This window comes from Aquarana catesbeiana, linkage group LG05 (genome assembly GCF_042186555.1).
Source record: "Aquarana catesbeiana isolate 2022-GZ linkage group LG05, ASM4218655v1, whole genome shotgun sequence".
NCBI lineage: Eukaryota > Metazoa > Chordata > Amphibia > Anura > Ranidae > Aquarana > Aquarana catesbeiana.
In genome coordinates, this window is record NC_133328.1 from 642872462 (window position 1) to 642891326 (window position 18865).

General features: G+C 47.1%; 1 protein-coding gene across 1 annotated transcript in view; it reads left to right on the top strand.

The window, feature by feature from the left end:
• Positions 1-18865, top strand: part of LOC141145617 (NACHT, LRR and PYD domains-containing protein 1a-like) — a 361842-nt gene that overhangs the window by 3609 nt on the left and 339368 nt on the right. Inside the window, exon 2 of the mRNA XM_073632446.1 lies at positions 12708-12804. Coding sequence (XP_073488547.1) covers positions 12768-12804 — 37 coding nt within the window. The 5' untranslated portion in view covers positions 12708-12767. The remainder of the gene's footprint in view (positions 1-12707; positions 12805-18865) is intronic.

Here is an 18865-nt window from a genome sequence, read left to right on the forward strand (position 1 = left end):
CTGCAGACATAGTACAGGAGATGATCAGAGACTGCAGACATAGTACAGGAGATGATCAGAGACTGCAGACATAGTACAGGAGATGATCAGAGACTGCAGACATAGTACAGGAGATGGTCAGAGACTGCAGACATAATACAGGAGATGGTCAGAGACTGCAGACATAATACAGGAGATGATCAGAGACTGCAGACATAGTACAGAAGATGATCAGAGACTGCAGACATGATACAGGAGATGATCAGAGACTGCAGACATAGTACAGGAGATGATCAGAGACTGCAGACATAGTACAGGAGATGATCAGAGACTGCAGACATAGTACAGGAGATGATCAGAGACTGCAGACATAGTACAGGAGATGATCAGAGACTGCAGACATAGTACAGGAGATGATCAGAGACTGCAGACATAGTACAGGAGATGATCAGAGACTGCAGACATAGTACAGGAGATGGTCACAGACTGCAGACATAGTACAGGAGATGATCAGAGACTGCAGACATAATACAGGAGATGGTCAGAGACTGCAGACAGTACAGGAGATGATCAGAGACTGCAGACATAGTACAGGAGATGATCAGAGACTGCAGACATAGTACAGGAGATGATCAGAGACTGCAGACATAGTACAGGAGATGGTCAGAGACTGCAGACATAATACAGGAGATGATCAGAGACTGCAGACATAGTACAGAAGATGATCAGAGACTGCAGACATGATACAGGAGATGATCAGAGACTGCAGACATAGTACAGGAGATGATCAGAGACTGCAGACATAGTACAGGAGATGATCAGAGACTGCAGACATAGTACAGGAGATGATCAGAGACTGCAGACATAGTACAGGAGATGATCAGAGACTGCAGACATAGTACAGGAGATGATCAGAGACTGCAGACATAGTACAGGAGATGATCAGAGACTGCAGACATAGTACAGGAGATGATCAGAGACTGCAGACATAGTACAGGAGATGATCAGAGACTGCAGACATAGTACAGGAGATGATCAGAGACTGCGGACATAATACAGGAGATGATCAGAGACTGCGGACATAATACAGGAGATGATCAGAGACTGCAGACATAGTACAGGAGATGATCAGAGACTGCAGACATAGTACAGGAGATGATCAGAGACTGCAGACATAGTACAGGAGATGCCCAGAGACTGCAGACATAATACAGGAGATGATCAGAGACTGCAGACATAGTACAGGAGATGATCAGAGACTGCAGACATAATACAGGAGATGATCAGAGACTGCAGACATAGTACAGGAGATGATCAGAGACTGCAGACATAGTACAGGAGATGCCCAGAGACTGCAGACATAGTACAGGAGATGATCAGAGACTGCAGACATAGTACAGGAGATGATCAGAGACTGCAGAGATGGTCAGAGACTGAGGACGTGGTACAGGAGATGGTCAGAGACTGCGGACATGATACAAGAGATCAGTGCAGCCTCACCAGTTCCCATCAGATGCAGCCAGCCAGTGTCCCCAGTAGTGCAGCCAGCCAGTGTCCCCAGTAGTGCAGCCAGCCAGTGTCCCCAGTAGTGCAGCCAGCCAGTGTCCCCAGTAGTGCAGCCAGCCAGTGTCCCCAGTAGTGCAGCCAGCCAGTGTCCCCAGTAGTGCAGCCAGCCTGTGAAAGGGAAGAGAGAGGAGAGCCACCGCCGCCTGGTTGATTAGTGCGCCGGGAACATCACAGCTTTCATTTCAATAGCTGTTTTTTCCCCGCTGCGCGCTGTCACATACAGCAGAAAAAAAAAATGCACATCTTTCTGCAGGTAGAAAAAAGTGCATTTTTTATATTTTTTATTAGGAGAATGGAAAGCATTGCACCCATGATGAGCAGATTAGTCTCCCGCACACACTGCCTGTACCTCTGTATGGCTGTCATTATCAGAGCTGTGTGAATGAACTATGAGAGTGCTGAGCAGCACCCCCTCACCTCATTCAAACTATAAGTCTGTCTGATGCGGTGGAGGATGAGAGTTATCCTTTTTTTCATTCACAGATTCCTATGAATGAATGACACAGCTGTGTGGGGGGGCGGAGCTCCGCACAGCTACCCTGTTTTCAAAATCAGACAGCGGGTGACGGGAAAGGATCCCCTGCCACACTGAAGGGGGACCTTGTATTCTGACAGCAGGGACTCTTCTGACTGAGAAAAGTTTTCCAGCTTGTCCGTTTGATGATCTGACAATCAACTTCTGTCAAATGGGCAGTGGCCCCCCCAAATAGGATTGCCACCTGTGCGGGGTTCACCCGGACAGTTCGGGTTTGGAATCATGTGTCCGGGATTCAAAATTCCTGAAACCCAGGAACATTATTCAGACCGGACTATGGCCTTCCAGCAGGGTTGCTGGCTGCAGTTGTCTAAGGTGAGAGTGTCTGTTACACTCTCTCTAACACTGCACAAAGCCATCACTAATGCCCCGTACACACAATAGGATTTTCCGACGGAAAATGTGTGATAGGACCTTGTTGTCGGAAATTCTGACCGTGTGTAGGCTCCATCACACATTTACCATAGGAATTTCCGACACACAAAGTTTGAGAGCAGGCTATAAAATTTTCTGACAACAAAATCCGTTGTCCGAAATTCCGACCGTGTGTACACAAAGTGCCACGTATGCTCAGAATAAATTATGAAACGAAAGCTATTGGCTACTGCCCCATTTATAGTCTCGACATACGTGTTTTACTTCACCGCGTTCAGAACGATCGGATTTTCCGACAACTTTGTGTGACCGTGTGTATGCAAGACAAGTTTGAGCCAAAATCCGTCGGAAAAAATCCTAGGATTTTGTTGTCGGAATGTCCGACCGTGTGTACGGGGCATTACAGTTCCCCCCACATACAGATGGGAGAGAGGGCTTGATCTGCTCCTCCCGCCCCCACCCCCCACCCCTCTGTGTCTGCCCACACCCCAATCTCCGGCACTTTGCCTCAGAAAAAGAAAGTGGGGGGGCTGGAAATTTGAAGTCCAGCAGCCTCAGATACATCTGGATGAGAGGTGCTGACTGCCAAGGGGTGAGTGAGCTCACCATCCATCCCTGTCTGTGACTGAAGTCTCCCCCCTTCTCTCGCCTGCCTCTGAGTGAGTACACTAAGGTAAATCAGGGTTCTCAGAGCACCCCTTACATCAGAGTTCCCCTTTACACCAGAGGCCGCAGTTTACCCTCTTACATCAGAGTCCTCTCCGTACATCAGAGTGTTCAGCATTCTCCCCCTTAAATCAGAGTTCCCAGAGCATCCCTTATGTCAGAGTCCCCAGAGTTCTCTCTTACATCAGAGTCTGCAGAGTCCCCCCTTACAGTGAAAGGGAACTCTGCGGATTCAGTTGTAAAAGGGGAACTCTGTGGACTTTGATGAAAGAGGGAACTCTTGTTATTAATGTCATATGATTATAAATGTTATTTAATTGCAAAATATATATATAAAATTGCTTTGCGCCGCTAAAGTGTTCGGGTTTGACTTGAAGAAAAGGTGGCAACCCTACCCCCAAAGATGCACATGGGAAAAAAAAAGTGTCCCTTTAAGAACGTCCGGTCACAGGACACTGAGCTGTCCACTAGAAGCTTGACTGCTGTGATCAGGTGATTGCAGCTGAAAAGCTTCATTGGGAGTTGTTTGGAGTGTAAACAGGGTGCTGGTCATGTGTCCTGTTTACAGTTCCACTCTACATAGAATCATTCATGTTTCAATTCCACCCTGTTGCACCTGATTGGCGGTTCTGGAGGATGGTAGGCGGGGCTTATCGCAAACAGTCACTTCCGGTTTCCCCACCACTAGGAGAGCAGCACTGACCGCCCTTCTGAGTACCCTTACAATCTCCCCCCCCAGTGATCTCCTACACACTCGCTCTGTACCCTCCAGCCCTCCGATCCAACCTCCCACCTCTCCATCTCCAGTGCCCAGGGCCGGTGCTACCACTAGGTAAACTAGGCAGCCGTAGTGTTGCTACATTATCCCTTTAATCCAGGACACACATGAATTACACAGGTTCTGAGGCTGATTTAATGCAGATAAGGCACCAAGTGAGTTTAATTACCACCATAATCAGCCACAGAACCTGTGTAATTATTTTGTGTTCGGGTTTAAAGAGGAAGTAAACCCTCCTGCAAAAAAAAAAACTAAAAACACACCCTGAAAGATAAAGGCATAATGAGCTAGTAGCATAGCCTACTAGCTTATTATGAATTACTTACCCGAGAACGAAGCCCCCGCAGCCATCCTCGTCTCCCCCTCAAGCCGCCAACATGTCGCCAGGCTTGCCTCCGGGTTTCACGGCTCCGGCGCTGTGATTGACCGAAGCCGCGATGACGTCACTCCCGCGCATGCGTGCGGGAGCCGCCACGAACGGCACAGTACAACTGAAGCAACAGCCATCCTAGAATTTCACCAGCTGCCACTGCAAATGGGGTACACAGATCAAAATTTGTTCCATCTATGGCCAACTCCAGAAGATTTTACCCCCCTTCGTGACTGGGCCATTTTTGCTATTTGATCATCACAGTTTGTTCTTTTTTTCGATTATATAATTAAAAAAAAACATTTTGAAAAAAAAAAAACAATATTTTTTACTTTCTGTTATAAAACATATCCAATCAAAACAATCTAATTTCTTCATGAATTTAGGCCAAAATGTATTCTGCTACATGTCTTTGGTTAAAAAAAAAATAGTTTGTCTGCAAACTATGGAATACAGTATATACTGGAAATTTTTTTTTACTACTTATGGCAGTGATCAGCGATGTGTAGTGGGATTGTGATAGTGTGGCGGGAAATCTGACACTGGGGACAGAGGCGGCTCTAGGATTTGTGATGCCTTAGGCAAAACCTAGACATGAGGTCCATAATGGGAAAATAATTCAAGCGATAAAAAAATTAACTGTATAAATTGCATATATTATGAGCTTTAAAGTGCTGGTGTCGGCGTTCTCTCTATCTCGGGGCTGGTGTCAGCGTTCTCTCTATCTCGGTGCTGGTGTCAGCGTTCTCTCTATCTCGGTGCTGGTGTCAGCGTTCCCTCTATCTCGGTGCTGGTGTCAGCGTTCCCTCTATCTCGGGGCTTTTGTCAGCGTTCTCTCTATCTCGGGGCTGGTGTCAGCGTTCTCTCTATCTCGGTGCTGGTGTCAGCATTCTCTCTATCTCGGTGCTGGTGTCAGCGTTCTCTCTATCTCGGGGCTGGTGTCAGCGTTCTCTCTATCTCGGGGCTGGTGTCAGCGTTCTCTCTATCTCGGGGCTGGTGTCAGCGTTCTCTCTATCTCGGTGCTGGTGTCGGCGTTCTCTCTATCTCGGTGCTGGTGTCGGCGTTCTCTCTATCTTGGGGCTGGTGTAGGCGTTCTCTCTATCTCGGTGCTGGTGTCGGCGTTCTCTCTATCTTGGGGCTGGTGTAGGCGTTCTCTCTATCTCGGGGCTGGTGTCAGCGTTTTCTCTATCTTGGGGCTGGTGTAGGCGTTCTCTCTATCTCGGTGCTGGTGTCGGCGTTCTCTCTATCTTGGGGCTGGTGTTGGCATTCTCTCTATCTCGGGGCTGGTGTCGGCCTTCTCTCTATCTCGGGGCTGGTATCGGCGTTCTCTCTCTCTCTTGGTGCTGCTGTCAGTGTTCTCTCTATCTCGGGGCTGCTGTCAGTGTTCTCTCTATCTCGGGGCTGGTGTCGGCGTTCTCTATCTCGGTGCTGGTGTCAGTGCTCTCTATCTCGGTGCTGGTGTCAGTGCTCTCTATCTCGGTGCTGGTGTCAGTGCTCTCTATCTCGGTGCTGGTGTCAGTGCTCTCTATCTCGGTGCTGGTGTCAGTGCTCTCTATCTCGGTGCTGGTGTCAGTGCTCTCTATCTCGGTGCTGGTGTTAGTGCTCTCTATCTCGGTGCTCTCTATCTCGGGGCTGGTGTCAGCGAGGAAGGTAGCAGCGGAGAAGTCAATCAGCAGGCAGTGCCAGCACAGGATGCAGAGCACCCGGCCCACCATGGCTGAGGATCAGCTATGGGCTGGGACCTCCCGACCCCGCAGTGGAGCCCTGCATAGGTGGGGGTAAGGGCAGGGTGGAGGGAGAGGGGTCAGGGGCTGTCAATCATAGGTTGGCACACTGGCACAGCCAGTGTGCCAGAGCTGCCTTGACTGTGGCACTGATAACTAGGAGGAAGGGATTAGAGGGGATGGGACAGGGGGTGGAAAAAAAGGAAAGTGGCTGTGGCTGAGGGATGAGGGGCTGTCTCTCTCTGATGATGGTGATAGCTGCCTGCAGAAGGGGTTGTGGCATGGTAGCTGTGCCTCTCCCTGCAGCTGGAGCCCCGAATCCCTCCGGGCCCCCCCCCGCACTGATTGACAGCCCCAGAGAGGGGTGGCCCGGACACCTCTTCAGCTCTTCTCTCCTACCTCCCCCTTCCATTGGCTCCAATACAGCCCTGGCGAGGCTTCCTCCCCGGCAGGACCCTCCTCTTCCCCTCTGCTTACCAGTCAGGCAGCGGATGACTCAGGGTGTGTGGGAATCAATCAGTGGAACACTTCAGTGGGGGGGGGGGCGATCTGCGTCTCCGGAGCAGCGGGAATATTTATTTGTATTGTCATTTCTCCGACTGCAGTAATGAGTCACCTCCCCTTCTCCTCCCCCAGACAACACAGTACTGACCCCGCCTCCTCCCCAAGACACAGCCACGGCTCCATCTTCTCTCTCCACGGAGCTCACAGGCAGCTCCGCTGGCCGAGTGGCTGGAGCGCATCGCCACCGCAGCAGCATTTTCAGCAGAGCAATTACGCAAATTAGGTGGTCGCGGGGCCACTGTGAGTGCGAGGCCTTAGGCCACCGCCTAATTTGCTTAATTAGAGAGTCGCCTCTGACTGGGGTGGGGGCTGAGTAACTGACACTGATATCACCAGTGGCACTAATAGAGTGATCAGTGATAATACTGTACTAATGACACTGGCTGAATGAATAATTGAATGATTTGTAAAGCGCTGCAAATGCGAACTGAATCGCCTCAAGGCGCTAAATGCGTTTTGTGTTGTCAGCTTCTTAGAAGAGGAAGGTCTTGAGTTTTTTCCTGAAGGCCTGATGGTTTTCTTTCATACGGATGTGAGTCGGAAGAGTGTTCCATAGCCGACTGGACTGCGAATCTGCGTTCTCCCCTTGCTTTGTAGCGGTATTTGGGAATGAGGAGGAGGTTTTGGTTAGATGATCGCAGATTGCGATTGGGTGTGTAGTGTTTTTTATTTTCTCTCGGAGGTATTGAGGGGCGTTACCTTGTATGCATTTGTGGGTGAGGCAGAGGGTCTTGATTGTGATCCGATTCTTTACGTTTAGCCAATGTAGGCTCCTCAGGGATGGGGAAATGGACTCCCAGGATTTTTTTCCTGTTAGCAGTCTTGCAGCCACGTTTTGGATGGCCTGTAGGGGCGCAAGCTGATATTGGGGTAATCCTATGTAGAACAAGTTTGCATAGTCGACTCAGGAATTGATGATTGTTCCAACTACTGCTGCTTTGTCCTCTTCTGGGATGAAGGGGATGAGTCTAAGTAGCAGACGGAGGAGATGGTAATTTCCGCTAACTACTGATCCTATTTGTGCATCCAATGTCATTTCTGAGTCAAAGATAACTCCTAGACTCTTGGCTTTGGTGCTCGGAGAGATGGTCTGTCCAAAGATGGTGGGAGGTGTCCATGGAGTCTTGGTTTTGGGATTTTGGTTAGCGTGTAGGAGCAGAAGTTATGTTTTTGACCCATTGAGTTTGAGGGAGCTAATGGTCATCCAGTCATCTATCAAAGTGAGGCATTTCTCTTATTGCTGATGGTGGTCTTTTTGTCCGGTGATGCGAAAGTAGATTTGGGTGTCGTCAGCGTATGAGTGGAAGCAGAGGTCCGATTTTTTTTTGATGATTTTGAGGAGTGGGCGGATGTAGATGTTGAATAGCACTGGCGACAAGGGTGAACCCTGAGGGACTCCACAGGAGATTGTCCGGGTTTCAGAGGTGAATGCTCCAAGTTTCACTGTCTGAGAGCGATTCTCTAAGAAGGATGCAAACCATTTTAGACTAGAATCTGTGGCTCCTGCTACTTCTGTGAGGCGGACAAGTAGAGTATTGTGGTCCACTGTATCAAATGCTGCACTGAGGTCTAACAGTACCAGGAGACATGATTCTCCGTCATCTGCTGCTTCAAAGGCATCATCCCATATTTTGAGAAGTGCAGTTTCTGTGCCATGGCCTGGGCGGAAGCCTGATTGCAGAGGGTCCAGGAGTTGATGTGAGTCCAGGTGGCGTTGTAGCTATTGTACTACCGCTTTCTCCATAATCTTGGAGATGGTGTTGAGGCTTGTTATGGGTCTGCGCCTCTGCGGTAGTTAGTAGGGGTGCAACGGATCAAAAAACTCTCGTCATCGCCCCCACTGTAATATCCACGTCATCTCCCCCACTGTAATATCCGCAATCTCCCTCACTGTAATAATATATTAGCAGAGTATTGGCAGGGTATTGGCAGGGTATTGGCAGAGTATTGGCAGAGTATTGGCAGAGTATTGTCAGGGCATTGCAGAGTATTGGCAGGGCATGGCAGAGTATGCTGCCATCTGATCTCTCCCCTCCACTGTACAGATCAATACACAGAGGGGAGAGAGGAACCGGCGTCATGACATTTTGTTTACAAGTGATCGCTCCGCTTTCCTAAGGCCAAGGCGGCGGCGGCGCGCTCCGCGGAGCGCATGTGTGCCGATCCGAACAGGCTGAACCGTTCGGATCACGGATCGGTGACGATCTGTTGCACCCCTAGTAGTTAGGGTCCTTAGGGTCGAGATTGGGTTTCTTTAGCAGGGGTTTGACGATGCCTTGCTTGAGGGTGGTTGGCACAATTCCTTCTTTGAACAACTGATTTATGAGGTGTGTTATAGTGGGAGCCAGGATGTCGAAGCATTCTTTCAGGAGTTTCGTAAGAATGATGTCGTTTGGTGATGTGCTGTCTCGAAGGCTCCTCATAATGTTTTTGGTCGTGTCAGTGGTGATTGGGGTTAAGGAGAAGTCCGGTGGTTGTGTGATGTTCGTGTTGATATTCTCTTTTTGCTTTGGTTGGGTAAGGTTGGTTGTTTTTTTCTGTTGAATTGATTTATGAATGTTGTTGATTTAGCCCCTGCGAAGGGGTTAATATTTAGGTCCCTTTCACACTAGTGCGACTTGGGACTGCAAAGCTCGACATAGGGGCACTGGTGGCGAGTAACTCTTGAGGCCTGGCTAGTAGCTCAGGACTTGAAATTTTGAGCCCTGTCTTATCTTATCTATCTCTTTCCAGGGTGCAACATTAGCATAAATGGGACTCAAGTTGAACGGTTGCCCCACGGGAGCAAAAAGATGCTTGAGTCGACACATGCGCCGTGGAGGGTCCCAGCCCATGTCACATGCGGGGGAAAGACTCCCGGGGAGAGGCAGTGAGTATCCCGATAGCCGGTAGGCAACAGCTGCTGCAGAAGAAAAGGGAACAAAAAAAAGAAGAAAACAAAACCACACACAAAATAAAACCTGATAACAGTAGCAGATTAACCAAGGCACAATTGCCAAACAGCATGCATAATTGGAGGGCAGCAGGACCCACGGGTATGGCCCATGAGGAAAGTCTGCACATCAGCCCCCAGGTTGAGACCATAGCCCAAGATAGGTTGTGGTCCGGTGTCGCCCAAGTAGGGGAAGATTGTAGGCAGGTGGCGCAAGGGTGTAGAACAGCAGTAAACATAACTATAGAAACCTGAAATGTTTTTCTATCCCCCCCCCAAAGGGATGGAGGGCGGCAACAAGCAGGGGATAGTTGGGAGTTGCTGTGGGACTCCCCGGGTGAGGGAGGGTGGGGGGTCATCAGGGTGCAGGGAGGTAAAGTTAAGTATCTAGGTATGCAGAACATACGGGTAGAGCTGCAGCAGGCCATAAGATGTTGTGTACAGTAGCTGTCCAACACAGTTTGTACAGGGGAGCCAGACAGCTCAGTGCGGTGTAACTACAGTAACCCCACTAGGGGACGTATGGATGACTAGCGGTTTAGTACGGGTCCAGATGGGAGCAGGGGAGGAAGGGAAAAGGGATGGAGGTTGGGTGGGAGGGGAACCCCTGACCTGGGTGCCAACGAATGGGGAGGTAGGCAATTTGCAGCTAAGTGCAACAAAGGTGACATCCTGGAAGCCAGGGTAATGCTCGGGATCTAGCGACAAAGGGCCTACGCTGGCCGTAATAAAAGTACTCATGACTCCTGAGGAAAGCATTCATCTGGGGTCAGAGTGAGGAGATCTAGTTGCAGATGGTGTGCTGGAGAGAGAGCATTTGTGTCCCTGCACTTTCTCCCAGGGAGGACTTGGCAGTGGTGCAGGAGACTTCGGAGTGCTGGGGCCAGACAGGCTTCGTCGCATTTCATCTGATGGTAGCAAGTGGAACGAGGAGAGGACCAAATGGGCTTCATCTGGGGTGGTCACTACATGACTGCAGCCCTTGAAGGGGAAGGAGAGTTTGAAGGGTAAGCCCCAGCGATATCTGATGCGGTGAGCCAGAGGTGCAAAGCTTCATCTGTCGCCGCTGAACAATTGCTGGTACCATCCCCTGGAACAGAGCTGTGGAAGTGAGGTCAGTGACCATTTCTGGGATACCTCTGAGACAGAGATTTCCCCTGCGGGACTGATTGATTTTCAAAGCCCTCCAGGTGCAGCAGGGCTGCCTCCAGTTCTTTTTTGAGATCGTGAGATCTTGTTTGTGGTTCTCCAGGACTGTTTTAGCTGCTTCCATCTTGTCTTCAAGATTGTTGGTGCGGGATCTGAGCTCCCAGATCTCTTTAGTGAGGTGTGTGGCTAGCTTAGTGGTAGCAGCTAAGCGCTCATCCTGTAGAATGATCTTGAAGCGGGACAGCAGATCAGCATCTCGGAGCACAGACTGAGGCTGTGTCTGAATGTCCTCCTGGCTGTCTTGTGGGTCTGGGGGAGGCATGGAGTCCTCTGATGGGGACAGAGTGAAGGGATCCAGGGCTCGAGGCTGGCACCTCCAAAATGGTGTCGGGTGGGTGAGCCCTAAACAGATGGCGGCCCTTCTGCTTGGTGCTGGAAGCCCGGGTAGCCTTGGATCGCCTTCCAATAAGGTGCGCCAGGGTCGCCGGGTGGAGGGTTCTACATGTACCCTCAGGAATAAAAATTTGCGGTGGATGTGTCCGGGCGGCAAAGAGCGGACCTAGTATGCGGTCATCTTAATGCGCTGCTTGCGAGCTGTCCGGGAAATTTGGCTGTACGCTATGCGCACACCATATCTCCTGTGCTCTAGTCCTAAGCACACATTTCGTCTGATATATAATGTACCTTACCTATCATTCTATTTCCCGTATATCCCCAAGTAAACAGACATCATCACCATAGCTTATGTTCTCAGCTCCATCAGCATGACTTCCTTTCTGAGCAGTGCACTTGCTTTTATTTACACATAAACAGGAAGTCCCAATCTGGAGGGTTTGCCTCCAACAGCCAGTTGCCTCCTACACAGTTTGTGACCTCACAGGAAATGACCAAATAAGGATGCGGACGTCAACACAGGAAATGACCAAATAAGGATGCGGGCGTCAACACAGGAAATGACCAAATAAGGATGTAACACAGTATGTGAATCTATACAATAACCAATGAACGATGACTACAATTCCGCTGATAGGAATCCTTTTACTACCGTTCCTTGTGAATGGGAGGCTATCTGCAGGTGCACGCTGCGAATCTCGACATGTGCTGATCAGACGCAGCAGAGACAAGAGCGTACATCCGCCTATAACCGATAATGTCCTTGCAGAGCAAACATATCCCCTCAGACGATCGTCTGTGCAATGCACAGGGGCCCTTTCGCTGGCGGACATACCCCCACTCTCCAAACACCTCTCTCCAATCCCAGGAAGTTTTCCACTCCCTAACGGATCTCAACCAGCGTCAGTCTGCCCCAGTCAGCTCTTTAGAGCGGGTTGCGGGAGAATGAACACTGGGAGACACTGTGACAATACATATTAAAATACATCTTCATAACATTTCCACAACAGAGCGCCCCCCCCCCTGTTTTACCGATTCCATTGTGACTTGCATAGAGTTCTGTTAAATGAAGTTGCAAGCGGCAGTGAAATTGGCAGTGCAAATCACACTGATGTGCGGCTTTGAAATTGTGCTGAAGTAGTGCGATTTCAAAGCCGCACCGGTGTGAACCAGGGCACACAATCTTCTCTTTAGATACCTGCAGGTGTTATTAATATGGCACCCCCATGCATCTCTCAAATGTGGGTGCATTCATGGACACCAAACTTTTTGTGTGTTCCCAAGTTTGGCAGCTCAATGCAAATTCTGGTGTGAACTAGTCCTCGGGGTCTATACACAAATGCATGAATTTTCAGTGAGCCCCCAGTTTTTATGGACCAAAAAAAAACTCACCTGACTTATTTTTTCCCAGTACAGTGTCTGTTCTTTAGTCCATGCATTGGAGTTCAGGCGCTTTATTGTGTCTGTGTGGGTGTTGGGGGGGGGGGGGGGCACTAAAATGAATGGGATTGCACCCCATAGTCACACATGTGTTGTTGTACAAAGTGCTGTACGTGTCTTAGGAGAACAGTCATACGGCTCTTCTTTTGATGACGGATTCTTTTTCATCGTTCTATACACATTTATTGATCTTTGTTAAGATTGCAGACTAATAAAACCAATAATGATTTTGTCAGGTGTCTCGGTGTACAAGAAGAACCGATTTCTGCTCTGGATGATCTGATTGCCAATAAAATATGGCAGGGGAAAGTTCCAAATGGTGGAAACCATCTGGTAAGCAGCAATAAATAATTACCTTTTACCTATATTATCTTTATGAAGATAGCATCTATATAACCCAGAACATAATTTACAAAAGCATGCCTAGCCAAATGTTCATTATGAGGGATATGTTTTTTTCAAAAGTATAAATGGAATGTCTTTGTTTGTAAATATAAGAGTTATTAGTGCAGTGTTGTAATAAGGGTGAAAGAAAAATGTAGCGCTTAGCAAAATATGTGTACAAATAATAAGTGCATTACAGTGAAAGTAATACTAATAAAGTCCAACATATATAATCATAATGATGTGAGTCTCTAACTCCAAATCCTGACCAGGAAATGGGAAAAACTAACAAATTAAAAGTCCTCCGACAATAAAGGGAGAATCTTCTTTGACGTGCATGAAATAATGTGAAACACCCACACTGATGAATCCAGGGAAATAAAACAAATGGGTACTCTTACCAGAGCAGGTGGACCTGGATGTCAGCGACACAGAATCGTAAAAGCTTGAGAATCAAATCTGTGGCACTCTCGGATGGAAGTAGAGGTCCAAGGTCTTCTGAAGGTGGCTCAAAAGGATCTCAGTGAACCCGACCAGACCAGGGAACGAACATCTTGAAAGGAACCTCAGCAACAACTCTCATCAAAAACAACGATGTATGAAAAGAAGAGAGGAAGGGGCTCCAATAGTGCGGATCAAAAAGGTAGGGTTATTAAAACCACGAATAACAAATCAATAAAATGTAATCACAATGAATAAAAGGCAATGTGGGGAGCAATAAGCGTAGCCCGACGTGTTTCGTCCACATAAGACATCTACAGGGGCTTAAGATGTCTTATGTGGACGAAACGCTTAAGCCCCTGTAGATGTCTTATGTGGACAAAACGCATCAGACTACGCTTATTGTTCCCCACATTGCTTTTTATTCATTGTGATCACATTTTATTTATTATTCGTGGTTTTAATAAACCTTTTTGATCCGCACTATTGGAGCCCCTTGCTCTCTTCTTTTCATACATCGTTGTTTTTGATGAGAGTTGTTGCTGAGGTTCCTTTCAAGATGTTCATTCCCTGGTCCAGTCGGGTTCACTGAGATCCTTTGGAGCCACCTTCAGAAGACCTTTGGACCTCTACTTCCATCCGAGAGTGCCATGGATTTGATTCTCAAGCTTTTACGATTCGGTCCACCTGCTCTGGTAAGAGTACCCATTTGTTTTATTTCCCTGGATTCATCAGTGTGGGTGTTTCACATTATTTTCTGCACGTCAAAGAAGAGTCTCCCTTTATTGTCGGAGGACTTTTTATTTGTTTGTTTTTCCCATTTCCTGGTCAGGATTTGGAGTTAGAGACTCACATCATTATCATTATATATGTTGGACTTTATATGTATTACTTTCACTGTAATGCACTTATTATTTTTACACATATTTTGCTAAGCGCTACATTTTTATTTCACCCTTTGTATCTATGTTTGTCACATTTAGTGTAGCAGCTATCATAATTTGTTTTTGCGTAGTATTATTTCACTTCAATGTTGTAATAACTTGGTCAGTCCAAATGATTAAATGTTTATTAATGGGACTGGATTAGCACTCTGATATGGGAATGCTCTGAAAACTTAGGCCATAGATTTCTACCCCTTACTCATTAACCACTAGAAGACGAGGCATTTTCTGTCAATTTTTGTATTCATGTGAAAATTATTATTTTTTTGCTAGAAAATTACTTAGAACCCCCAAATATCTCTCTCTCTCTCTCTCTCTCTCTCTCTCTCTCTCTCTCTATAGATATATAGATATATATAGATATATACCGTATTTATCGGCGTATAACACGCACTTTTTTCCCCTTAAAATCAGGGGAAAGTCGCAGGTGCGTGTTATACGCCGATCCCCTGCGATCCCGAGCTGTCACAACTTCAAAATCGCCGACCGCGATTTGAAAATGGCGCCGCCGGCGCCGAAATACACAGAGCCGGTCCTCGGCTCTTTCCGGCGGCTCTCGTTCACTTTCGGCTCCACTCGTAGTCCCGAGCGGAGCTATCCGAACCTACTCGGCTAGGTTCGGATAGCTCCGCTCGGGACTACGAGTGGAGCCGAAAGTGAACGAGAGCCGTCGGAAAGAGCCGTGGACCGGCTCTGTGTATTTCGGCGCCGGCGGCGCCATTTTCAAATTGCGGTCGGTGATTTTGAAGCCCAGGATGGCAGGGACAGGGGATCGAAGGCTGCACTGGGGCAAGGCTGCACTGGGGCAAGGCTGCACTGACAAGGCTGCACTGAGGCAAGGCTGCACTGAGAAGGCTGCAATGATGGGCATTTAAATGTAAGTTTTTTTCCCTTCAACTTCCCTCCTAAAAGTTTTTTTTTTTTCCTTAAAATTCCCTCCTAAATTGGGGTGCGTGTTATACGCCGATAAATACGGTATATATATATATCTATATCTATCACACACACACACACACCGTATTTATCGGCGTATAACACGCACCCCAAGTTTAGGAGGGAATTTTAAGGAAAAAAACTTTTAGGAGTAAAGTTTAAGGAAGAAAAACTTACATTAAAATGCCCATCAATGCAGCGTTATCGGTGTCCATCTGCAGCCTTGTCAGTGTCAGTGCAGCCTTGCCCCAGTGTCCATTGCAGCCTTGTCAGTGCAGCTTTGCCTCAGTGCAGCCTTGCCTCAGTGCAGCTTTGCCCCAGTGCAGCTTTGCCCCAGTGCAGCTTTGCCCCAGTGCAGCCTTTTCAGTGCAGCTTTGCCCCAGTGCAGCCTTGTCAGTGCAGCCATGTCAGTGCAGCTTTGCCCCAGTGCAGCCTTGCCCCAGTGCTCGCCGCGATCCCTGCCGACATATACAGCCATGTGTAAATTCAAATATGACGGCGAGACTGCAGTGACTCGGCGGAGCGGAGATACACATACCCGAGAGTCCTCGGCTTTTTTCGGCGCCGCTTATAGTCAGGCCCAGTCCCGCCCTATGATGGACATAACACCGGTCCAATGGCGGGACTGTGAGCGGCGCTGAAAAAAAGCAGAGGACTCTCGGGTATGTGTATCTCCGCTCCGCCGAGTCCCTGCAGTCTCGGCGCCATATTTGAATTTACACACGGCTGTGTATGTCGGCGGCAAAAGCCGCGATCGCTCCGATCCGAACAGAAGTGACGGGGATCGGCCTATAACACGCACCCATGATTTTCAGGGGAAAAAAGTGCGTGTTATATGCCGATAAATACGGTATATATATATATATATATATATATATATATATAATGGTATATGCGCAGCAGTTTTTCAAATGCCATTTTTGGGGAAAAAAAATATATATTTTTTTTAAATTTTAAGGCAAAAAAACACAATACATAACCCAATTTTTTGTCAAATCTAAAAGATGATGTCATACCGAGTAAATAGATACCAAAGATGTCAAGCTTTAAAACTGCACACTCCAGCGCAGCGGCGAAAAATAACGTAAATTTTACTATCCATATGAGATGCTTTAAAGTGATACTAAAGGTTAGAATTAAAAAACAAAACAAAAAAAAAACAAACATGTCATACTTACCTCCGCTGTGCTGCTCGTTTTGCACATAGTGGCCCCGATCTACGTCTTCTGGGGTCCCTTGGCGGCTGTCTCGGCTCCTCCCCGCATCAGATAACCCCCTCTGGGAAGCGCTTTCCCAAGGGGGTTACCTTGCGGGTGCGCTCCCGAGTCCAGCCTTTGCGTCCACAGACACGAATGCCGGACTCCGCCCCGGCGCCCGTGTCATTAGATTTGATTAACAGCAGCGCGAGCCGATGGCTGCGCTGCTATCAATCTATCCAATGAAGAGCTGAGAAGACTGGGCCGAGATCCAGCGCGTTCTCGACGCTGGACTTTCGAGGGCTCAGGGGGGCTGGGGGGGCCGGTAATTATCGGATGTTTTTTCACCTTAATGCATAGGATGCATTAAGGTGAAAAAACAGGAAGGTTTACAACCTTTACAGGTTACCATTTTCTTTCTCATACATCACGGGACACAGAGCCTCAGTAATTACTGATGGGTTATAGGGTATCACTAGGTGATTGGACACTGGTCACACCCTAGACAGGAAGTTCAACCCCCTATATAACCCCTCCCTTTCCTGGGGATGCCTCAGTTTTTTTCGCCAGTGTCTTAGGTGTTGGTCACGAATAAGATGTGCTGTGCTGAGCTCCAAAGGGATATCCTATACTGGGGCAAGCCATGCAACCGGATCCATTCAAAGTGCTTTTTTAGGCCAAATTGGATGGTACCCGGGCCTCGTGTCCGAAGAAATGAGGTTTTGCCTGTAACGCTTCTCTTTTTAGAGAGCTGGACCCCAGGATCCAGTATTTGTTTTTTTTTAGCCATATCCCTGGCGGGGTGCTTTACGGGCCCAGAACTGCGGATCCTCCTATTCTAGGGGGCCCCTGTCTCTGAAGGTTTTTCTACGCTGTACGCTCCTCCAGCCGAAGCTCCAGGTAGGATGGGATGGGGGGCTCTTTCCTTAGGAATATCTCCCCCCAAGATTTAGGGGGGCCGGGGTGGCCTGAACTAAACAGCAGTAGTATACCAGCGCTGGCAACTAACACACTATAAATGAAAAAGTGGAAAATGTCGCTACATATATGCGACTATACAAATTGCATTTGGTAAAAAAATGTATTGGAAAAATATTGTTTCTGTTTAGAAACCATAGGCACTCAAAAAAATATTAATAAATATATATATTGACAGATATGTATAACCATGAACAATCAAAAAGGTGTTGGTAATATATACCTCAATAAACAAACAGATGTGAATTCAAGATGGATATAAATGTTCATTCGGAAAAAACAAAAACGGCAATGACAGCAGACTTCCAACTTCTCATCCAAAGAGCTGATTACAGTCACCTGGAATACTGCGGTGGATATAGAGAGATAGGATAAAGCTTGGACTGCTGACACTATGATATAACCTTGGGAGCCGCGGGCATCATATTCCACCCAAAAAAACGAGAAAAAATATATATGGTGTAATACTGTGGGTTAAAAGATCAATTGCGCATAATAGCGCTACTCACGGAGTGAATATGCAGAGCAGGCATTCAGAGTTTGTCAGTGACCGCCGCTACATCAGCATGCGCTCCACTGACTACAGGAAACAGCGTCACTGGTTTTCAGACGTGAGCCGGATATTGCGTCGACGCGTTTTGCCCCTCCTCCAGGGCGTCATCAAAGACATAACATCCAGCCCACACAAGGTCGAATTTATATGCAGCATCAGGTAAGTGACAGCCAATTAAGGCTAGTGGATATGGATTACCCACCTCTTCCTGATTCATCATATCCTGTTGCAATTACAACAAACTTTAATAGACAACAAGAACACGACATTCCTGTCATGAAAACGTAAAAGCATATACAAACATTTGTATTGGATAAATAAACATATGAAATACTAATATATCTCGATGAAATGCCTGAAAGTATATAAACATAGACATACATAATGAATACTTAAATTACATTATTCCTAAAAATGGCGTATATATACACCTGACATAGAATTTTTAATTTTATTAAAAATATTTAAGAAAAAATATATATATATATTCTGATAAAAATAAAAAAAAAATGAATGAACAATGAAATGAATAATAAAAATAAAATAAAATAAACTAAACGATAAATAATAAAAATAAAAATATAAAAATAAAAATGTGAATGTGAAAAATTAAAAAAATGTTAAAAAATTGAATTAAAATTACATCAAATAGAAAGTTATTATTATTAAGGAAGGAGTTACCAACTTGATAAAAAACAATTGAGGTCCAACTCGATGTTGAGGCCAAACGGGCTCAGCGTACGTAATCTATGGATCCACTGAGTTTCGTTTTGGGAAATAGCCTTTCTAAGATTGGAGCCTCGCCAATGCTCCTCAACCCTGTCAATCCCACAGAAGGTAAGTACACTAGGATCTTTGTTGTGAAACAACCTAAAATGGTTGGAAAGGCCATGATGTCTATACCCTTTCTTGATCCTATTAACATGCTCTCTGAGCCTTACACCTAGCTGCCTAGTGGTTCTCCC